This window comes from Sciurus carolinensis, chromosome 8 (genome assembly GCF_902686445.1).
Source record: "Sciurus carolinensis chromosome 8, mSciCar1.2, whole genome shotgun sequence".
Lineage (NCBI taxonomy): Eukaryota > Metazoa > Chordata > Mammalia > Rodentia > Sciuridae > Sciurus > Sciurus carolinensis.
In genome coordinates this window covers 5,993,820-6,014,225 of record NC_062220.1, presented here as the reverse complement: position 1 = coordinate 6,014,225, position 20,406 = coordinate 5,993,820, and the positions used below count along the sequence as shown (strand labels likewise).

General features: G+C 49.6%; 2 protein-coding genes across 3 annotated transcripts; both read right to left on the bottom strand.

The window, feature by feature from the left end:
- Nucleotides 1-2,163: 2,163 nt before the first annotated feature.
- LOC124990563 (histone H2B type 2-K1) lies at nucleotides 2,164-6,138 on the bottom strand. The gene is made up of 3 exons (XM_047560695.1): nucleotides 6,127-6,138; nucleotides 4,811-4,933; nucleotides 2,164-2,400 (listed from the first exon to the last, which is right to left on the bottom strand). Exons 1-3 carry the CDS (start codon nucleotides 6,136-6,138, stop codon nucleotides 2,164-2,166), a joined length of 372 nt encoding a protein of 123 aa, XP_047416651.1.
- Nucleotides 6,139-7,235: 1,097 nt separating this feature from the next.
- On the bottom strand, nucleotides 7,236-19,402 carry Abcf2 (ATP binding cassette subfamily F member 2). Of its 2 annotated transcripts, none has more exons than XM_047561011.1 (15): nucleotides 18,719-18,896; nucleotides 18,479-18,639; nucleotides 16,761-16,973; nucleotides 16,138-16,320; nucleotides 15,884-16,055; nucleotides 14,221-14,316; nucleotides 13,076-13,178; nucleotides 11,793-11,888; nucleotides 11,256-11,375; nucleotides 11,085-11,174; nucleotides 10,625-10,735; nucleotides 9,965-10,027; nucleotides 9,574-9,702; nucleotides 8,606-8,809; nucleotides 7,236-8,009 (listed from the first exon to the last, which is right to left on the bottom strand). In XM_047561011.1, the coding sequence occupies exons 2-15, from the start codon at nucleotides 18,633-18,635 to the stop codon at nucleotides 7,872-7,874; spliced, it is 1,875 nt and encodes a 624-aa protein (XP_047416967.1). In that variant the 5' UTR covers nucleotides 18,636-18,639; nucleotides 18,719-18,896; the 3' UTR covers nucleotides 7,236-7,871. The 2 variants fall into 2 exon arrangements, with proteins under 2 accessions (XP_047416967.1, XP_047416966.1); XM_047561010.1 differs by lacking the exon at nucleotides 18,719-18,896 and adding an exon at nucleotides 19,256-19,402 and having other exon boundaries at nucleotides 7,237-8,009; nucleotides 18,479-18,677.
- Between the last annotated feature and the right edge of the window lie 1,004 nt (nucleotides 19,403-20,406).

Genomic DNA, 20,406 nt, shown 5'->3' with positions numbered 1-20,406 from the left:
GTTTAAAGATTTTATTTTGGGGATGGAGTTTCACTGTTACCCAGGTTGGCCTCAAACACCTGGGCTTAAATGGTCCTCCTGCCTTAGCCTCCTTAGTGGGGGGACCAGAGGGGCATGCTGCTGGGTCCAGCTCCTCAGTCTCCACTCTATGCAACCTGCGTTTGCTCTTTTTGGGGGAGCGATGGTGTTGGGAATCCAACCCAGGGCCTCGCACATATTAAACACACACTACACCCACAGCCCTTGCCTTTACTCTTGTGTAGGACTGTCCTGGAAAGCCTGAGTGATGGGCGGGGAAGATGACCCTGACTGAAGTCCCCACTTCCCTCTATGTTACAGCACAACCGCGCCTCCCTCCCTGCTGTTGGCTGATTTCCACGCAGCCTATGTGGAGGATTGAACTAGGAGGCATAGGGGACGCTGCTGTTCTGGTTTCAATATTGGGTGTCCCCCAAAAGTTCCTTTGTGTTATAGTACAAGAAGGTTTAGAGATGAGATGATCAGGGCTGGGGAGATAGCTCAGTTACAAGGCCCTGGGTTCAATCCCCAGTACTGCCAAAAAAAAAAAAAAAAAAAAAAAAGAGATGAGATGATCGGGTTATGAACCTTAGTTTAATCAGTGAATTAATCCTTGATAGGGATTAACTGGATGTTGACCAGGGCAGGTAGGGTGTGGCTGGAGGAGGTGGGCCTTTGGGGGCGTGCCTTTGGGGTAGACATTTTGTCAGGGGTGAGGGGAGCTCTCACTGTGCTTCCTGTTGCCATACCCTTCTGCCATGATGTTCTGCCTCAGCACCAGCCATGAGAAATGGAGCCAGTCAGCTATGGACAAACTGTGAGCCCCATAATAAACTTTTTTTCCTCTAATTGTTTTTATCAGGTCTTTTGGTCACAGCAGTGAAAAAGCTGATCCACAGAGCCACAGGGTGGTGGAAGGCATCGGGCTCATTCGTGACTACCTGTGGGCACTCGCCATTGCCATGAGCTCCAGGCTCAGGACCGCTTTCTTCAGAAGCTCAAAGCATCACGCCAGCAGTAGTCCCATTCTGGTCAGCTGGGAGCCACGATTTTGGCTCAGTAACGAGTAGGGGCTTATGAATAAATAATGAGGAACAGGGCCAAGGAAAGAGGGGAGGAGGTGGCGGTGGTGTGGAGGAAGAGGAGGAATTCTCATACTTTAAATATTTTTTAGTCATCAGTGGACCTTATTTTACACACGAGTGGCTGCAGCACTTTTTTTTGGTACCGGGGCCCTTTTTGTATTTTATTCAGAGATAAGGTATCACCAAGTTGGTTAGGGCCTTGCTAAATTGCTGAGGCTGCATTTGAACTCATGATCCTCCAGCCTCAGCCTACCAAGGCGTGCACCACTGTGCCTGGTGGCTTCTGTTCTTTCTTACAAATGTTTCTGCAGGTTTCAAAATTTTCAAAATAAAATTAGGAGCTGGGCACAATGGGGCATGCTTGTAATACCAGCAACTTGGGACACTGAGGCAGGAAAGCTGCAAGTTGGAGGCCAGCCTCGGCAAGTTGGTGAGACCCTGTCTTAGAAAAAAAAAAAAAAAGGGGACTGGGGATATATCTCAGTTGGCAGAGCACTCCTGGGTTCAAACCTCAGTATGACACAAAAAGAAATACAAGTGGAGAAGAAAAAGGAATATCAAAAACAGCCATTGATTTGTTCTGAAATTAAGGGGAAAGAAAATGTTAGAGAAAAATAAAAACTCTAACTGATCTCAGCTGATTTAGAAACTGGTCTGACCTTCAGTTCTGTATCTTGAAGAGGGAGACCCTCTCCCAGCATGGTGCCTGTCACGTCCAAGGCCCGATGAGAGTTGAAGTGAGAGGTTCATAAAACCACAGCCTGGAAGCAATGTGCCAAGGAATTTCAGGCCCAGAGCAGGAAACCGCAGCACAAAACCAAGACTCTCAACCCAGCCAATGAGAGCGAGTGCGAGGCTTAGAAAGCACTATCACTATCACCTGTTGCTCCAGGAATACATTCAGGAAGCAGATTTTTAAGAAGTGTTCGGATTCCACCTGTGGCAGCCTCAAAAAGCAAGGTTACCCTTGCCCTGGACCACACCCTGGCCCCACGCATCCCCTTTTCAAATCACCACAGAGCACGGGAACAGGTCACCCTTTATTTATGGCAGGCCTGGGTCACTTGGAGCTGGTGTACTTGGTGACAGCCTTGGTGCCCTCTGACACAGCATGCTTGGCCAGCTCCCCAGGCAGCAGCAGACGCACGGCTGTCTGAACTTCCCGGGAAGTCAGGGTTGTTCGGCCCGAGTACTGGGCCAGTCGGGCAGCTTCACCAGCCAGCCGCTCAAAAATATCATTCACAAAGGAGTTCATGATGCTCATGGCCTTGGCGGAGATGCCGATATCCGGGTGCACCTGGAGAAGCAGCAAGACCTCTCTTAACCAGAACTGTGTGCACCCAATGTACATACCCAGTGTTAACCAAGCTGGGGCTGAGTCCAGGGACCGGAAACGGTCTCCTCACCAGCATCTTCCCAGAGGTTGATGGGAAATAGGAAACGGTTTTCTTTCTACTGCTACAGTCATGTGCCATGTAGTGACCTTTTGAGCAACAGACTGCATGCATAACCGTGGTCCTGTACCATCATATTGCCCAGTGACAGTCATGGTCATCTTATCTTGTGCATATATACCCTGACATTTGCATAAGAATGGAACTGGTCAAGAATGCATTTCTCAGGGGTTTTTGTTGTTGTTGTTGTTGCTGTTGTTTGGTGCCAGGAATTGAATCCAGGGACGCTTAACCACTGAGCCATATCCTGGCCCTTTTTTATATTTTATTAGAGACAGGGTCTCACTGAGTTGCTTAGGGCCTTGCTAATTTGCTGGGGCTGGGTTTGAACTCACGATCCTCCTGCCTCAGCCTCCCAAGTGGCTGGGTACGGGCATGTGACACCATAAGCAGCTTCAGAATGTGTTCCTTTTGTTAAATGACATGGCTGTATATTCAAGTTTAAAAAGAAAAAAGTTTCTCCAACTGCAGAGTAACTATTAAATTCCTTATAGAAGTGTAAGCAAGCATTTATACTTAACCAGTGGGATCAGTTACACACACACACCTTGTTTTCATCAAATGCTGCATAGTGGGCCATAGTGGGGTGAGTGAGGTATAGTTCATATTGCCATTTCCTCTTAATGAACATTTCAGGGTTTGTTTGCTATTAGATTGTGCTAGTAAATCTGCATCTTAGAACCCTGTATGAGAATAATAAAGGTTATTCCTGGACAAAGGGATGGTGCACTTCACCTGGTGGTCACTAAGTTACCCTCCAGTGAGCACACCTGCATAACAGTCAGAGTGGCACCGACCAGGGGGCAGGAGACCTGTGATCTGGGCTGTGAATCACTGACTTTGAATAAACCTCTGGGTCTGGTTCTTCTTCTGTCAGAGAGTCTTTGAACTAGCTGTTCTCTAGCGAGAGAAGTGGGAGAGGCCTGAACCTAACTAAGACACCAGCAGGTGGACCTGGTCAGGTGTCCAGAAAGAGAGAAGCGACTGTCCTGGCCTGCACCAGGCCAGTGGGGGAGCCAGAATTAGAACTGGGCTCCTAACACCCAGTCACCCATGCCACTGCTGCCTCTGGTCCCCACTACTGGCAGGAAGTCTGTTGCTGTTCAGGGGTGGGTTAGTCAACTCTCCTCTCATCACATCGCATTCTTAGGGCTGCTAATGAGCTCAGAGCCGAGAAGCAGTTCTTAAGATCAGTAAGCGGTGATGAGGGGCCAGCTCTCAGGGGCCCTCTGCTTGGCGAGCCCGGGCCTGGTTAACCCTTCCAGCAGCTTAGCCCTGAAATGGGCTCACGCTTCAGGGCTGAGTAGTACCACCACTCTCTCCTCAGGGATGGCCTCTCCCTTGCTGCTTCCCTTCTGCCCATCCACAGCAGTGCCCTCACCACTCACCAGAACATCCCCGATCCTGGGGCGTCAGTTCACTAACACCGCTAACGGGCTTGAAGACTCAGGACAGGCTCCCACTGTGGGATATAATCTACTGGAGGGGTAAGAATTTTAGGCAAGAGGAGAGCCCCAGCTCAGACGACACAGCCACCCATTCCTCTTCCTGGCCCTGCTGAACAGGCAGCAGGTTTGAGGTGAGGCCAGGCTGCTCAGATCCTCCATGCACACTGGTTTATGGGTACCCATTGGTGCCCGAAGTATTTGTCAAGGCGCTGAGTCCGGGAATCCCACTTTTCATGAATGAGTGAAGGGCACCTACAACTGGGTGTTAGGGGCCACCAGGAAGGATGCTATGGACTTGTCCAAAGCCAGAGGAGCCTGGGCACTGCCACTATCAGTCATGTGACCGAGTCATGTGACCCCAGTTACGAACTTCAGGGTCTTTATCCATAAGCAGCAAACCCTAAGTCCCTCAAAGAGCTCGTGCTACCTGACGAGAACTTTTCCAAGAATGCAGGTCTCACTAACTGCCCCAGTCCCAAGTGACTTGCTTATACTATGGTGTGTTTATCCACCCTTACCTGTCCTACCTAGCGTCCTGCATAATTGTCTCATCTGTCCAACAGCCCTGCAGTCCTCTGGAAGAGGTGGGAGAATGCTTTAAATGTCTCTTGCCTACTGCAAGTGCACAAGGCACAACAGGTGGAGACCCCAGACCAAACCTAGCCACCTCAGGAGGGGCACAGCCTGCTTGCGGTCACTTGCTCCAGTGGCAGCAGTGAGCCAAGCCCCAGCTCCCAGTCCAGCACTCTTTTGGGGTCCCTTTGCCAGCACATCCTGCACCCACATCCTTGCTCCCCACACACACCTGCTTTAGCACCTTGTAGATGTACATCGAGTATGTCTCTTTGCGCCGGCTGCGTTTCTTGGACTTTCTGTCCCCAGAGCTCCACCTCCTGCGGCCCCGGGATTGCTGCTGCTGCTGCTGCTGCTGCTGCTGCTGCTGCTGCTGCTGCTGCTGCCCAAGCTCTGTGCTCATCCTCCTCCTTCTAGCCAGCCTCTCCCTTGCCTTGGGACCACTTTTAAGAAGCCCACTGCCCTGCCAGGTGTGGCTGGGGGCAGGCACCTGGGATGGGGGGGGGGCGGGGCTTGACTCCACCCTACCTAGGATACACTCTGGATTAATCTTGGGACCAATGACTCTCTCTTCAAGAAATCTCTGTCTTGCACCCCACCTTCTCCCAGTGGATTTATGCACTTGCTGGAGTTCAAACCACTCCAGGCTATGAATCCATAATCACTGAGCACGTACGGTGCCCAGCATGGCTCTGGGGATTCAGGACCACAAGCTTCTTCCTCCCACAGAACCCTCAGGTGGGCTGGAAAGACAAGGAATAATTAAGGAAGTGTGCGGATATTAAGGAGAGCCAGAGCACCCAGGGCATTTCACGGAATAAATGGGAACCAACGCTGGTCTTGGAGGGTTTATGATTTAATTTGGAATAATGGGGGCAAAGAGAAAGAATGAGAAGTGGAAAGTGGAATTCACATGAGGCTTACACCAAAGGCAGAAGTTGGCAGTTGATCAGCTGTGCCTGTCCTAGCTGCGGCCAGTGGAAAGCAACCTAGGCTGGGAGTCCGTGGAGGGCCTTTGGGGACTAGGAGGAGCTAGAGGTGGAGAAACAATGCCGGTTCTCTGGGAAACCAAATGATCTGGGATGCAAGTGAAAGTTAGAGGCAAAGAAAAAGGTTATTGCAAAATGGGGAGTTGATTGTCCCCCTTAACACCTACATGGAACAAATATTTCAGGTTCTTGAATGCTATGATTAAGGGAACCTGGAGCAGCATGGAAAGTATAGGCGTGCGGGGGGAAAAGGATGTTCCAAATCAGGAAGAGACCAGAGAGCCGAAGACAAGCCCCACCTGCCAGCACGTGAAAAGAGCCGTCTCCACCCAGTGCCCACCATCTGCTGACATGGCCCTGAAGCTGGCTGCAAGAGCATTGGGAGGGCAGTTCTGGTCCCTAAATAAGGCAGTGCTAATTTTAGAAATATGTAATTGTGGACTTTCTAAGTATTCTTAAAATTATCAAGATTAGCTTTTTTCTTTTTGGACAGGCTGACTGTACCTCTACTACCCAGCTCCTCTCTTCCCAGTCCTGAGGTCTGCCTGTTCCGTAGCACCTTGGATGCCATACTCCGGAGACCAGGCAGCTCTTTGGTGGGAGGAGCAGCAGCTGGCTGACGCTCCCCTGAACCCAGGCTCTGGGTACTCAAGACAGACCAATTTGAGTCCTTTTGCTCCCAGCCCCACTTAAAGGCGCAAGCAGCCAGCTCAGGACCCTTAAGAGACTGAGGTGGGGTCTAGGGCACCTCTTGGTCTCTTACTGGTGGTCTCCCGTGCCTAGGGCAGCTCTTGGGCTTCACAACTATCTGAGAAGCCCCTACTCTTCTTTCAAGTCGAGCGCTAAGCTGGCCTTTCTGGGCAGCTGCTCAGGCGAGACCTTTTTCTTTTTGAATACTTGTGAGTCTCCTACTCACAATTTAATCTCAATCACAATTTAACACATGATTTATGTGCTTTCTACGTCTTGTTGGCTTTCCCACTCGATTATGAGCTCCTTGGGGGTTTAGATGCCATCTGGGAGTTTCTTCCTCCTTAGATGTACTTGACAACTTGTGGCTGTGTCTGTTTTCCCACAGAACTGCTGAGGTTTCAGAGGCAAAGTGACAAGTGCAGGACTAACGCTGGCCGCAGGGCTACACGAGGCACGAGGGCTACAAGTTCAAAACAACCAGACAGGCTGTGCAGAGGCCTGGACTGGACGCCAGCCAGCCAGAACCGATGAAAATGAAGGTGGATGAGTAAGTTGAGGGCACCTCCTGTATCACTCCAGAACAGCAGCTAGAGATCCAGACCCCTGGGCATTTCTGCATCTCTCCCCCTGCACCAAACCAACAGGGCTGGAGTTCAGGAATCCACATTTTTAACAAGTGTCCCACGTGCTGTGGTACCAGTAAGAGCAGGAATCTCGGGTCATACTCTGAAAACATGCTCCAGCACAGTGCTTCTCAAAGTGAGACCCCCAGGCCTGTAACTTCAGCATCTGCATTACGGGAACTTGCTAGAAATGTTAATTCTCTGCCTCACCCACACCTATTGTCAGAAACTTTCAATCTGCATCTGATGAGCCCTCCAGGTGATTCTGAGTCATGTTAAGGTGTGTGAATCACAGGTCTAAGAGGCCCCATTCAAAGCAGAAGGGGAAGACTCTCCCCATCTCCTGTGGGATAATCTTCAGTCCCATCAGGCTCTTGCTGAGGCGCATGCCGGCGTTGCAGGGAGGAGCGGGGAAGGAAGACCCCAGATACCTGGGAAGGAAGAGAGGGACCATGGGTTCCTCTTTCTTTATTGGACGCTTTGTAGATGTCACGCAGGTCTAAAAGTTACACTGTTAAATAGTTATTTAAAAATGGACCAGGACCAAAGCCCTGGTCCAGAGCTCCAAACCAGAAGCAAAAGGAACAGGGGCGGTGGGCTGGGGGTAATCCTCCAACATCACCAAAACCCAGAAAATGAGGCTCTTAAAACTCCTTCACGCGCCAAACCCAGGGCGTGGTCCTTGGGCTAACCCTGGGGTACCCCTGGCTGCATATCTCTTAGGGCAATATAACCAGCAACAGGCTGGAGGGAAGAGCCAGCCAAGTCCAGACACGGATAGATGTAACTGGAAGGAGGATGGGAAACGGACAGGTACTGTCCAGCTGTAGTAAGGTAACAGTGCAGCGAAGGCAGGCTGAGATGGGAAGAGGCTGGGGGCAGTATTGCAGCAATGCGGGAGTGCAGCCCCAGGGTCCTGTCCTGAGTGGCGGTCAGGTGACAGCTGGCAGTCCCCAGGTGGCGCTCCTGACCCAAGTGGGCCAAGGGCTCACACATTGTGGGTCCTCTTAGTGAGCTGGGGCTCCTCGTCTACCAGCTTGGACTTGAGGTGCTCCTTGTAGGCCAGGATGTCTCCAGGCCACTTGGTGATTGTCTGTTTCTCACAGACCCAGATTTCCTGTGCAACCTGGAAAGCAGATCCTGGACTGAACGGGGGCAGCCCTTCTCCCAACCCCCTGTACCCCCAGAATTGACCTACGAGGTTCCAGGGAGAAAATGCCACATTCTCCCTGAGGCCTCACCCAAAGCCACATCCAGCTGTTTCACTACCTCTATGTTCTTTGGCATGTCCGACCCCAGAGTACCACAACCAGCAGGTTCCAGAGCCTTCCAACCTGGGAACTGCTACTTCCCCTATTGTCAGATCTGTTCAGAGGCTTCACACTAAACTTCCTCTTCCACTCCATCTCTTTCAAAGGTTCAGAAATGATCAGCAGCTTTCCAACGATTGGTGCTGCCTTCTTCCTAATCTAATTCCATCTTAGAATACTACTTTTAGATTGAAGAATCTTGGTAAAGCGATAAAAATCCAACTCCCTACTCCATTTAGACCAATGTCTCCCAAAAGTCATCAGATGTTTGTCAGCAACCAGTCTATCCCTGAGCCCTTTCTGCAAAATTTAGCAAATCTTTTTTAAGTGCCCTACATGTGCCACAACTGGGCTCTACCCAACCTTCCCCTAGAAGCTCTCTGTGTGCCTCAGGCTGAGGCCCAGGCCTCACCTGCTGAATGAGTCTGAAGTCATGGCTGACTAGCATCATACCACCCTCAAACTCGTTGATGGCATCTGCCAGGGCGTCAATGGTCTCAATGTCCAGATGATTGGTGGGCTCGTCCAGGAAAAGCATGTGGGGGTTCTGCCAGGCCAGCCAAGCTAGACACACTCGGCACTTTTGCCCATCTGACAGGTTCCGGATCGGGCTCACCTGAGAGAAACCGTGACACACAGGGTGCAGAGTTACCCCCACCACACAGCACAATTCCTCATACCCCTCTCTCCCTGGCTCTTCTGTTACCATTACTGCCATTTTACAAAATGTCAAGGCTCATACAAGATAATGCTGGGTATGGTGACATATGCCTGTAATCCTAGCAACTTGGGAGGCTGAGGCAGGAAGATTCAAGTTCAAGGCCAACCTCAGCCACTTAGCAAGGTCCTAAGTAATTTGGCAAGACTGTCTCAAAAAATAAATAAAAATAACAAGGGCTGGAGATGTGGCTTAGTGGTAAAGCAACCCTGGTTAAATCCATGGTACCAAAAATAAAAATAACATGGCAAGAGAGTATCTGGCCACTGGTCCCTTGAGGCCTGTCAGGGACACCTCTGGGAATCAACCACCTCACCACTGCCAAGTCAACACCTCTTACTCTTGGCCTTTAAGACCTAATGAACGGGAGCAATCCAGTGGCTCCCCAGTTCCAGGTCTGAACCTGAAACTTTTTTCTAGGTGGTATATTCCCTTGCCCTCAAACACTCTGGCACAAGGGCATATCAGAGACCAGCTCACTATCCTTGTCCACCAAGTCCACAATGATACCCAAACACTATGACATGACCATCTACCAAAAAGGCAGCAAGCTAGAAGCAAGGGAGGAAACTGGGACAGCTTCCAAACCCATGTTTCTCCCTGATCATCTAGTTGTGGTCTCCTAACTACCTGGAGTCCTTGCCATACCCTCCTCTACTAACCTGCTGTTTTCCAGTGAGGCCGTATCGCCCAATGATCTTCCTCATTTCCTCCTTCTCTTTGATCTCTGGGTAGCACTTCATCATATACTCCAAAGGGGAGAGATCTAAATCCAGCTGCTCCTGTAAATGCTGCAGGAAAAATTGGGACCCACACAGGTGTGACTGGTAACCTGCTTCAAAAGGAGCCATCTGGGTTACCTGCTGAGTAATTTTCTACCTTAACCCCAGTTGCGAACCCAGTAACTCCCCAGTCACTCGTTCAGGATTCCAGAAGCAGTAGGAACTGACTAGGTTGGAATTCCTGTGGAGGGGCTGGGGCTAGATGCAGCCCCTCCCTATACCCTGGGTGACTTCCCGTTCCCTGATCCCAACCTTGACCCCAAGCCTGTACCTGATGGTATCGCCCTATCTTGACATGAGAATGCTTCCGGATCATCCCATCTGTGGGTAGTAGCTAGGGGGAAGAAAAGTAAATGGAAACATAAGCACATTAAACAGAATAGAAGCACACACAGCAAAGAGGGAAACAAACCCGCCACACACTGAACCAGGCTCATACAACTTCCGAGACAGAGATCCCTTCGCCAAGGCACAGACTCTCACTCTGGTCACTCTAAAAAATATTCGGGATGACCTACTGAAACAGGCATTCATTCTCAAGGGCAGAGACCATCCAATTTATTAAGCAGTTATGATCTGTCCACTACAGACTGCACCAAAGGAGTGCATTAGCAAAGATTTGGATATGGCTACAACATACATTTTCTAAATAGAAAGGTTATCTCCAAATGCACAGATATTCCTATATCCTAAATGCTGACTGAAAACACAAAACCACAAAAGACACTTTCATGTACTCACACGTACTCGGTCACAGACACCCCCCACAGAGAGAGAACAGCCCCAGCCTTAGCCCTGCCCCTCAGGAAGAATCCCCCTCTCCCACTGTGCCCTAGCCCCTCTGGGTGGCTTGCTCACCACCAGAGTACCCACACTACAAGAGTAGAGGCCCCACTCTTAGAAGCAGCTGAGCTGCACCTGAGCACCGTACCTCTCCTGTTAGCAGCTTCAAAAGAGTTGACTTTCCAGCTCCGTTGGGCCCTACCAGAGCCACTCGTGTGTCAAGGTCAATACCAAATTCTAGATTATTGTAGATGCAAGGCTGAGGTGGGTATAAGAGAGAGATGGACACAGGCTGGAGTACAGATCTCTCTGCCTGCCAGACCAACCCTGTGGAGTCTCAGCCACCAATGGAACAAAGGGGAGTGTGGAGTACTGAGCCCAACCCACCACCTCTACCTGCCAACCCAGTTGGGCAGCTCTCCTCCAGGCACCTGAAGGGCCAGCTTGAGTCCTTGGATGAAGCAGCCCAGCTACCAGGCCTGGAGCCCCCACCCCAACACAGGTCATCAGGCATGGTCAGCAAGAGAGGGAAAGCCTCCTGCTGGTTGCCACAGTCCCTGGAAGTTGCAACCCAGCCCCAGACCACACACACTCTGGCTTCAACTCACCCCATCTTTTGTATACTTGAAGCTCACGTTCTGCACCATAATGACAGGTGGAGGGATCTTGCCACAGGGTGGGAAATAAAATGACAGTGTCTAAGGAAAGAAAAAGGTTTTTATTAGGCTGGTGAATTCTCAAACCCCACACCTCTGCCACCTAACCCCACCTGAGCCCACCTTATCGCTCACAACCCTTTCCGTCAGTCCCGATGCCATCATTTTCTGTAGTGTCTTTTCCTTGCTCTGGGCCTGTCGGGCCAGCTTGGCACTGCCATGACCAAACCTAGCAATGTAGTTCTGAAAGAGACCAGAAAGAGGGTATGAAGTATATGCAGGCACCAAACAACTCCTCTTAAATCCAGGGTTAAAATGAAAACAACTCCTCTAAAATCCAGGGTTAAAATGATGACCATAGCCAGGAACAGTGGTGCACCCTGTAATCAACTTGGGAGGCTGAGACAGAAGAATTGAAAGTTCGAGGCCAGTCTCAGCAATTTAGCAAGGCCCTAAGCAAATTACTGAAACCTGATCTCAAAATAAAAACGGTGGGGATGTAGCTCAGTGGTTGGCTTCAATCTCCAGTAAAAATAAAAAATAAAAAGACCACAACTTCTTCTTGAACTCCTCCAGCACCCCAGCCTCCCCAAATACCTCCTCCAACTGCCTGACATGATTCGGATGGAGGATAAGCACTTGCCTCTACAATCTCCCTACCTTCATGTGTGCAATCTGATCTTGCTCCCAGTGAAACCTCTTCATCTGGTTCTCCTCCAGCTCCAGTCGTGTCTTCACATACTGATCATAATTACCCTGCAGGGAAATGCACCAGGCAAGTAGGCAGCTTAATCCCGGGTCTCAGTTCCGAGTTCTCATTCAGAGTTTAGGGGCAAGAGGGCTGGCACTGACTTGGCCTTGGCTCTAAGGCTAAGCAGTAAGAAGAGAGGAAGTGTATCAAAAGAAGCACATCTTAAACTAGAATTCCAGGTCTTTTCAATTCTGTGCCTCTTGCTCAATCTAGACAGGCCAGGCTCCAAGGCAAATCCTTAGATTAGCCAGAAAGACACCTACAGCATCGGGAGCAGCCCTGAAAACCACTGATATACTACCGTCACGAGACTCAGAACCCTCTATAAACCACCTGCTACTACCCCACCCCCGGGGCTGATGCCCTATAAGGACTATAAGAGCAGTACCCAAGAGAAAAAGCAGACTGGATTTAGGACCAGGCAAACTGTATAACCAGACTGCTATGGTTTCTGTCTGCAAAACAACCTGGACTCACGCTAAATATTCATTAAAAAGGGCCTAACAAATAAGGTACAGAATATCTGCACAACGAAATATGCAGTCACTGAAAAGAGGTGGATTTACACATACTCATTTGGAAAGATAATTAATTTTAAAAGCAACCTACAGAATAGAAATAATATTAAGATTACAACTATGTAAAAAGAAAAGGATATATGTATATAAGAAATTTCCTACTAATGCTTGCAAGTACATCAGAGATTTTTGGAAGGCCAGGTAAAAACTATTAACACTCTGCGGTGAGTATGATTACAAGAGAGAAGGACCTTAATTCTCACTTCTTATATGCTTTTTGAAATATTAAAGATAAAAAGGCAAGGCACAACATGCAGCTGCTGAGACCCTAATCCCCATCCTCCTGTGCTTAGGGAAGTGGGGGTGAGTGCACTGACTCCTGGCAGTGAAGGTACCATGCGAGAGGTAAACGGAGCTGGGTCTTCCCTGGGCACTGAGTGAGAGTAACTTCTTTGCCATAAGGCAAACATACACCATATCCATTTGCTGCCAACTCATGGCCTATGGCCTGAAAGCAATGGCTTTGGGACTAAAATAAAACAGGCTGCAGGGACTCCTTGTCCATATCTTTTTATAGCAATAGGGAGAAAAGAGCTGTTAGGCTGCCTTTTTAAAAGAGAACTTTGGAGGTTTATAAGCACAGAGATGTGTGGGAGAAGCTGAGGTCTGCTCACCGTATAGTACTTCAGTTTCTTGTTGTGCATATGGATGATATTGGTACAGACACCATTCAGGAAATCTTGGGAATGGGACACCAGGACCAGGATGCGCTTAAAACTGCAAAGCCCAAGGACCAATTAGGGATGTACTCAAAACTAGAGACAGGTGACAACAGGTGAAATCCTCACAGTTAGCCCCCTCTGGATATACTGTGCAAGTCTTGGCTGTCCAAAGCGCCTAGGCCATCACTGCAACATCTACCTATAAGGGGATTCTGGTGCCTTTCAAAGTGTGACAAAACAGCCCGAGCCCCCAGCCTTCAGCTCTGTCAACAGATGGAAAGAAGTGCCATGTGTACAAACACACCCCTAAGTATATCCAGAACTGCGGGGGTGGGATGGGGGTGGCTGGAACAATGTAATGAAAAATATGAGGCTTTTCTTTTTCAAACAAGCACAAAGCCACTATCCCACTAAAAGGTTTTTTGTTTTTTGTTTTAAACGCAGGGATGATGGACAAAATTCCAGGTTTCCAGTCCTTTAGCCACAAAAGGATCATGACCATACTGGTTACCTTTTCCTTTGTTACTGCATCATGATCTTAGATGGGAGATACCCATCACATCATGTATATACTATACAATTAGGAAAAGAAATAGTTTTTAGTAAAGATACTGGGTTCTTTTTGTTTTGTTTTGTTTTGTTTTGTTTTGGTACTGGGGATCCAGGGACATTTTACCACTGAGCTACATTCCCAATCCTTTTATTTTTTATTTTGAGAAAGAGTCTCACTAAGTTGCTGGGGCTGGCCTCAAACTTGCAATCCTCCTGCTTTCTCAGCCTCCAGAGCCACTGGGATTACAAATGTGCACCACCCCACTGGGCTAAGATATTCTATTTTAGGGGGAAAACCAAAGAGGCTTAAAAAAACAAAACAAAAACCCTCTCACGTTTCAGATCTCACACACACACACACACACACACAAACAAAAAAGGCCAACCCCAAAGGGGCCTAGCACTTCCACTAGCCTTACTTTCAGTGCATTTTCTCAATGGTGCACTATTGGAGCAGGCTCTGGCAGCCATTTTCTTTAGAGACTGCTCAACTGCCCCTCTGGGACCTGCCCACGCCCATCCCACGCCCAACTCCACCTCCTTACGTCTTCAGTTCTTCTTCCAACCAAACACAGGCATCTAGGTCCAAGTGATTGGTGGGCTCATCCAGGAGCAGCATAAAGGGCCGAATAAAGAGGGCTCTGAAAGACAGGAAAGGAGACAGGCACCTCGCCATCACAGGCGCTACATTGGGGGCCAACGTGCCTGCTACATGCAATTCTGGCTAAGCCTGGCTTGAACGCCTAAATCAATCTGGTTCTATAACTCAGAAGAAAGGGGAAGACAAGGAGAAACCTGAACTGCAGAGCTGAGATACAATGTAGAAAACGGGCTGGGGTTGTGGCTCAGTGGTGCTTACGTGGCATGTGTGAGGCACTGGGTTGAAGTCTCAGAACCACATATAAACAAATGAATAGAATGAAGGTCCATCAACAATTAAAAATAGATATAAAAATAATTTTTAAAAAAATGTAGAACACAGGGCTCAGAGGCACAGGAACACAGTTGGGGGATGAGGCTGAAAAGTCTTTATGAGCCTGTAAGTCTTGTACATTGGGGTTGGTGAAGAGGACAAAAAGATTCTGAGGGAATAAACTGCTAAAGCAGAAAGTACTCATGGTATACCAGTCTGGTGGGGTGGCCAGCCGCTGGGAAGGAGGCCAAAGGATCTTCTTAAACTGAAGAAGCTTTGATTCCCAAACCTGCAGTCCCACCACCTGGGGAGCTTATTAGAAATAAGATTTCTAAGCACCAAACTCCAGTATTCTGCCTTCATCAATGTGAAGGAGAGGCTGGGAATTTGTGTTTCTCAAAGCTCCTAGGTGTACCAACCAATGCCAGCAGGTGGAACTACTATTCTCACATTCTAGGCTCATGTTGCACCTTTCCAAAGCAACATGGGACATCAACTCACCTCACAGAATGGGGCAAGGAATGACCTACTTAACTAGCACTATGCTTTGAATGTGGCTAGTCACCTCTAAAGCTCATACTGGAGTTGAATCCCAGTTGTGAGGTGTTAAAAGGGTAGAAATGTAATTCGACTAGGGTGCTTAGCAGTGGGCCTTTGAGAGGTGATTAGTATTAGATAAGGTCAGCAGGATGGAGCACCATGAGTGACTACTAGTGGCTTTATAAGATGAGGGAGACCAGAGGAGACACACATGTGCACCCCATTTCTTGCCACCTGATACCTGTACCACCTCAGGACTGCCAGCAAGAAGGCATCACCAGATATGGCCCCTTGGCCTTATAGTAACAGAAAAGCGACTGATAAAACTGGGGACTCTTGGGAATGCTGGCCTCTGGAACTCACTATACTATAGGCCCAGATACCATAGGGTAAGAAGGACAGATTCATAATAGGTGTCTAGCATTTTATCTTCATAGTAAGAATTAGCAGGTAAAAAAGGAGTCAGGAGAGGAAAAAAAACAGACAACCACCAAGACTCTACCTTGGGCTCCAAGGCCCTACACCCCGTGCTGGAACTCCAACACTGAGTACTGGGTCAGTCTTGAGCACCACGGTCACAAGGGAGACCTGCTCTCCATCCCATCCTTATTATCCACTCCATGCTGTCAGTGTTTGTCACTCATTTGACACTTACTGATCACTAGTCCCTGTTCAAACTGTCCCACCGGAGTGAGCATTCAATTCTGAGAGATAGGGAGCTTCAAGGAATGGGGAAGGAGGAGAGAGGGACTCACCTGGCAAGGGCAACCCTCATCCTCCAGCCCCCACTGAAGTCTTTTAGCTTCTTGCGCTGCATGGCAGGTGTAAAACCCAGTCCGTGCAAGATCCGTGAGGCCCGCATCTCTGCCTTGTCAGCATCCAGTTCCTCCAGGCGCTCATAGAGTTCCATGAGCTTCTCGCACTCCGCTGTAGGCAGCACAGGGCTGTCAGGCTCCCTGGGGCTTTCTCAGGAGGAAGCCCACCCCCGCCCCTGTGCCTGGAGCCCTACCATCCTCATGAGCCAGCCGTTCAGCCTCCCTCTCCAGCATGGCCCGCTCTGTGTCCACTTCCATCACACACTGCAAGGGTGTCTTGTCACTAGGGGGCATCTCTCGAGTCAGATGGTAGATATCGATATGCTCAGGGATGGGCACTTCACGTTTCCCAATAGCAGAGAGCAGCATGGACTTTCCTGAGAGGGAGAGGAGAGAGCACTTGATAATTTCTCTGCTGGAGTTCCTCTCTACCAGTTCCTTACAGCCAAATCAGGACCTTGCTATTCCTCCCTCCATTTGTTCAAATCCTGCTACCTTCCATTCTTAGGATACCTTTCCAATTTCATCCAATTCTTGTCCCACCCCATCTCCTTCAAGTATTTTTCTTTCACAACAGCTTCACACCCTCACACCACTGCTCCCTGACCCCTGCTGATATTTCCAGCATTGACTATCTAAACTACTCATGTGGTCTTGTGTATGATTGCTCTGTACTGCTAATTCCTTTCTCCCAGTATACCTGGTCTCCACCCACACTGTATGCTACTTGCTTTGTACACAATTCATGCTAAATATCTGCTGAGTGACAAATGAGCCAAGGAGAGGACCCCTTCCCCCCACCTTTTAAGGATCTTACCTATTCCATTTAAGCCGATGAGGCCATAACGACGGCCTGAGTTTAATTCCAGTTTGGTGTCACTGAGCAGCTCTTGACCATGAAAGGTAAGTGAGAGGTTGATAATGTGGACATCAGTACTATTGGGGTGAGAGGCCAGGACACCAGTGACGGCTCGAGCAGCAGCTTTCTTCATTTCAAAGTCCTCTAGCTCCTTGGTCAGTAAATCCACTTCTGTGGGGAGAAATGCAGTTAGAGAAGGGGACTGTCAAACAGACTCAGCTCTCACACAAACAGGCAGACTGATCCGAAAGGACCGGGGCTCAGGCCATGCTGAGTAGACTTGGAGTTTTCACAAGCTTTACACAGCATTCATGCTAACTCAGCTCTGCCCAACACGCTGCTTTCTCAGACACCTTTTACTTTGCAATCTGTCCTTTTGATTCTAACTTCTCTTGTCCTTGTCTTGTCCTCTTGTGTCCTGTTTACTCCCACAATTCTTAACTTCCCATTCTCTACTACTCTGGCCAGGAGTGAAACTGCCCTGGCTTTACCATACCAAATTTCTCTTAAATTCTTATTTTTGGAGACAATTTCTCCCATTCAACTCTATCACTTTTGTTTTTTGTTTTGCAGTGTTATGAATTTAACCCAGAGGCACTCTATCACTGAGTTACATCTCCAGACTTTTTGTACAGACTGGCCCCAAACTTGTGATCCTCCTGCCTCAGCCTCTGAGTTGCCAGGATTACAGGTATACACCACCATGCCTGGTTCTATCATTCATTTTTCAACTCTTTTGATGTATACCTGTTAATTTGTATTACTGATTCTCTTTTCCTCTTCAAACATTTACCTACACTCTATCTGTATAGCTCACAAAAAGCAGTTTTACCCAAGACACAGTCCCTGTACTCTTAAGAGCAAACAATTTAGATGAAGAAACAGGAGATACAACATAAAAAAGTAAGTAACATTATTAGCTAGCCTAAGTACAGTGAATGGGATTACTAAGGTCAAATTTAAAGGGCTCTGCTGTCTTGAACTGAGCTCTCAGAGAAATGTCAAATGTAGCTAGCACAAACACATGGTATTAAAACTTAAAAGTGTGCAAGAACAAAAATGTGCTAACTATTCAAAGGATAATCAATAGTCTGGAAGTAATAAAAGCACTTTGTGGGGAGTTTTCAGGGTACAGGGAAGAGGTTGATTATATTTTAAAGGCCTAGAATATTCTTTATCTGCCATGCTTCCCTATCTAGATTGTGAATCATCAGAGAGCAGACTATGTTTGTAGTACCTCAGTGGGTAGTAGTATGTCTAACACTTGAGGCATGCTCAGTAAATTCTTCCCAAAATATAAGTAAAAAAATGTGCAGCTGTTTCCAAGGAAAAATTCATAAAACAATTCATAAGTTACTTCATGTTAATATAATCCATGCGATGACAAGAGTATCATGGCAAGAGCTTCGCATGCTGGACACCATGTATAGGAATGGAAACTGAGGAAAGGACAGGAAACTGACCTCCGCCTCACAGTCCAACAGAGTTGCCAAGCAGCTCAACAACTTCCATGTTTGCTTGCTATTTGTTCAAACAGGGTAGTACAAACTCCAACGGTATGAATTTGATTTATCATGAAAAATTTCATGGTCTCAGCACCCAGACTGACTGAGGGTGAGGCATGAATTAAGTCTTAGCACCCCGAGACCCAAGAACTCACCGCTCCCTCAATTCACCTGTGGTCTCTCTGCCATTGGCCTCATTTTTCTCCTCTGCTGCCTGTGGTTCTGTCACAGCATCTCCGTTTTCTTCATGTCCCTTTCTGGGCCGCTGTCGAGCTTTGGCAGCTTCCTTCTTTTTGGCAGCCTTCTTCTTGGCCAGGTCAGAGGGCATGGTGCTGAACCAGAGGGGTAGGTTACTGTTCTTTCAGGGAGTCTGAAGGAAGGCAAACAGATACTCCAGAATTCTAAACTTACTGGTAAGAATGCGTGGGCCCTGCTCCATCGCTGCTGGGATTTTCCTATCCAGCCTCCGATGCCGGCTCTGCCCCTGCCTAGCCCGCTCAACTCGGCCAGGGTCTCAAGCCGCTTCTGGGCCTGCCGCTCTTCTCGTCTTGACGTCGCTTCCCTCTGGCCTGGGTGCCCACCTCCACGGCCCGCCTCACTCTGAAACCTCCTTCCTTCAGGACCTCCAGTCGGGGACAGGCTCTGCCCCTCCGCAGGGGTCCCATCTCCGGTTCCCCGCGACCAGGCGCTCCGCACTTAGGCGGCCGCCGCACTTTGCGGCCAGGTTCTCCCCGGGACACGCTCGTGGCCCGCGCGGTGAGCGCCCTGTCTCCACGCTCGCCGCCCCCGAGACTCCCACACCCCGCCGTCAGCTGCTCTCCTTTGCGCCCTTCCTCCCGCCTCGCAGGCCCCTCCATCTCGACCCGCTCCCGCTTTCCTCTTCTCGTCCTGTCTGCCTCTCGCCGCCCGGCACCCTCCCGCCACCAGTGCCCCTTCCCCCCAACTCACCGGGCCTCGCCGCTCGGCCTCTGTCGCAACAGAGCTGCTCCTTGAGCTCCTCCGCGTGCGGCCGGCTCTCCAGCCAATCACGGCCGCGGGGCTCTCGGCGCGCCGCCGCGAGGACTCCTGGGAAGTGTGTCCTTGAGTCGCGGCGGCCAAGGGCGGGACCCGCGCGGAGAACTACCGCCGATCCCAGGGGCCGCGGGGGCGCGCTGACGTCATCAGCACGCGCGAGACTGGGCGGGGTTGGAGTCCCAGAGCCTTCCACCTACAGGCCCGCTTCAGGCTCCGGGAACTGCAAATCCCAGACTGCCCCTCGGAGAAGCGAGCTGGGCGTTCCAGGCTTCACCCTGCCTCGCCAAGATCTGTTGAGCCGCGTGGAGATGCCCAGTTTATGGGACAGCCCGACTGGTTCAGCCGGCCGGGAGCGCAACTACACTTCCCAGTGCGCACCGCGCGAGAATGGGTCGGAACAATGGGAGGAGAGGTGGAGGTGGAGGTGGAGGTGCCGCGTGAGGCGGCTGGGCGGACGATGACTGCGGAGTTCCTCGGTGGAAGAGACGGAAATCTTAGAGGCTAGTTCGTCGTTAGCCAAACTTTTAGAAGGTGCCACACATTGTTCCTGAATCTTGGCGACTTACCCCACCCACTCCAGAATTGTTAGGTTTCCATCAAAACCATGTAATTTCGGTGGGATGAGCCCGAAGTAAAAAGGCCCCTTTGCCGAGGTTAGTTTTATCGACACTTAGCCATGACATTGCCTGTTACTCCCCCCCCCCGCTTTTTTGAACCTCGCCTACTCTCGGGCTTCGCATTGTAAACTCCAAATCTGTAGCCTCAGGTACGAGGCAGGTTTTTTGTTTTTTCCACCCCCCCTCCTCCCGCAGTGCTGGGGATTGAACCCAGGGCCTTGGGCATGGGAGGCAAGCACTGTACGGACTGAGCTACATCCCCACTACATCCCCATCCCTTAAGGCAGTTTCTTGATCCTGTCCTTTCAATAGGCTCCTGTCCACCAGTACCTCGTGATCAGCGACCCTGGAGGGAAACAAAAGAAACTTTTATACCTCGGAACACATTCTCTTTGCCTACCGTCGGGGACTCAAAAAAAATGAGCCCCCCCCCCATAGTAGTAGTAGTTTTCCTCCTTAAACTCGATG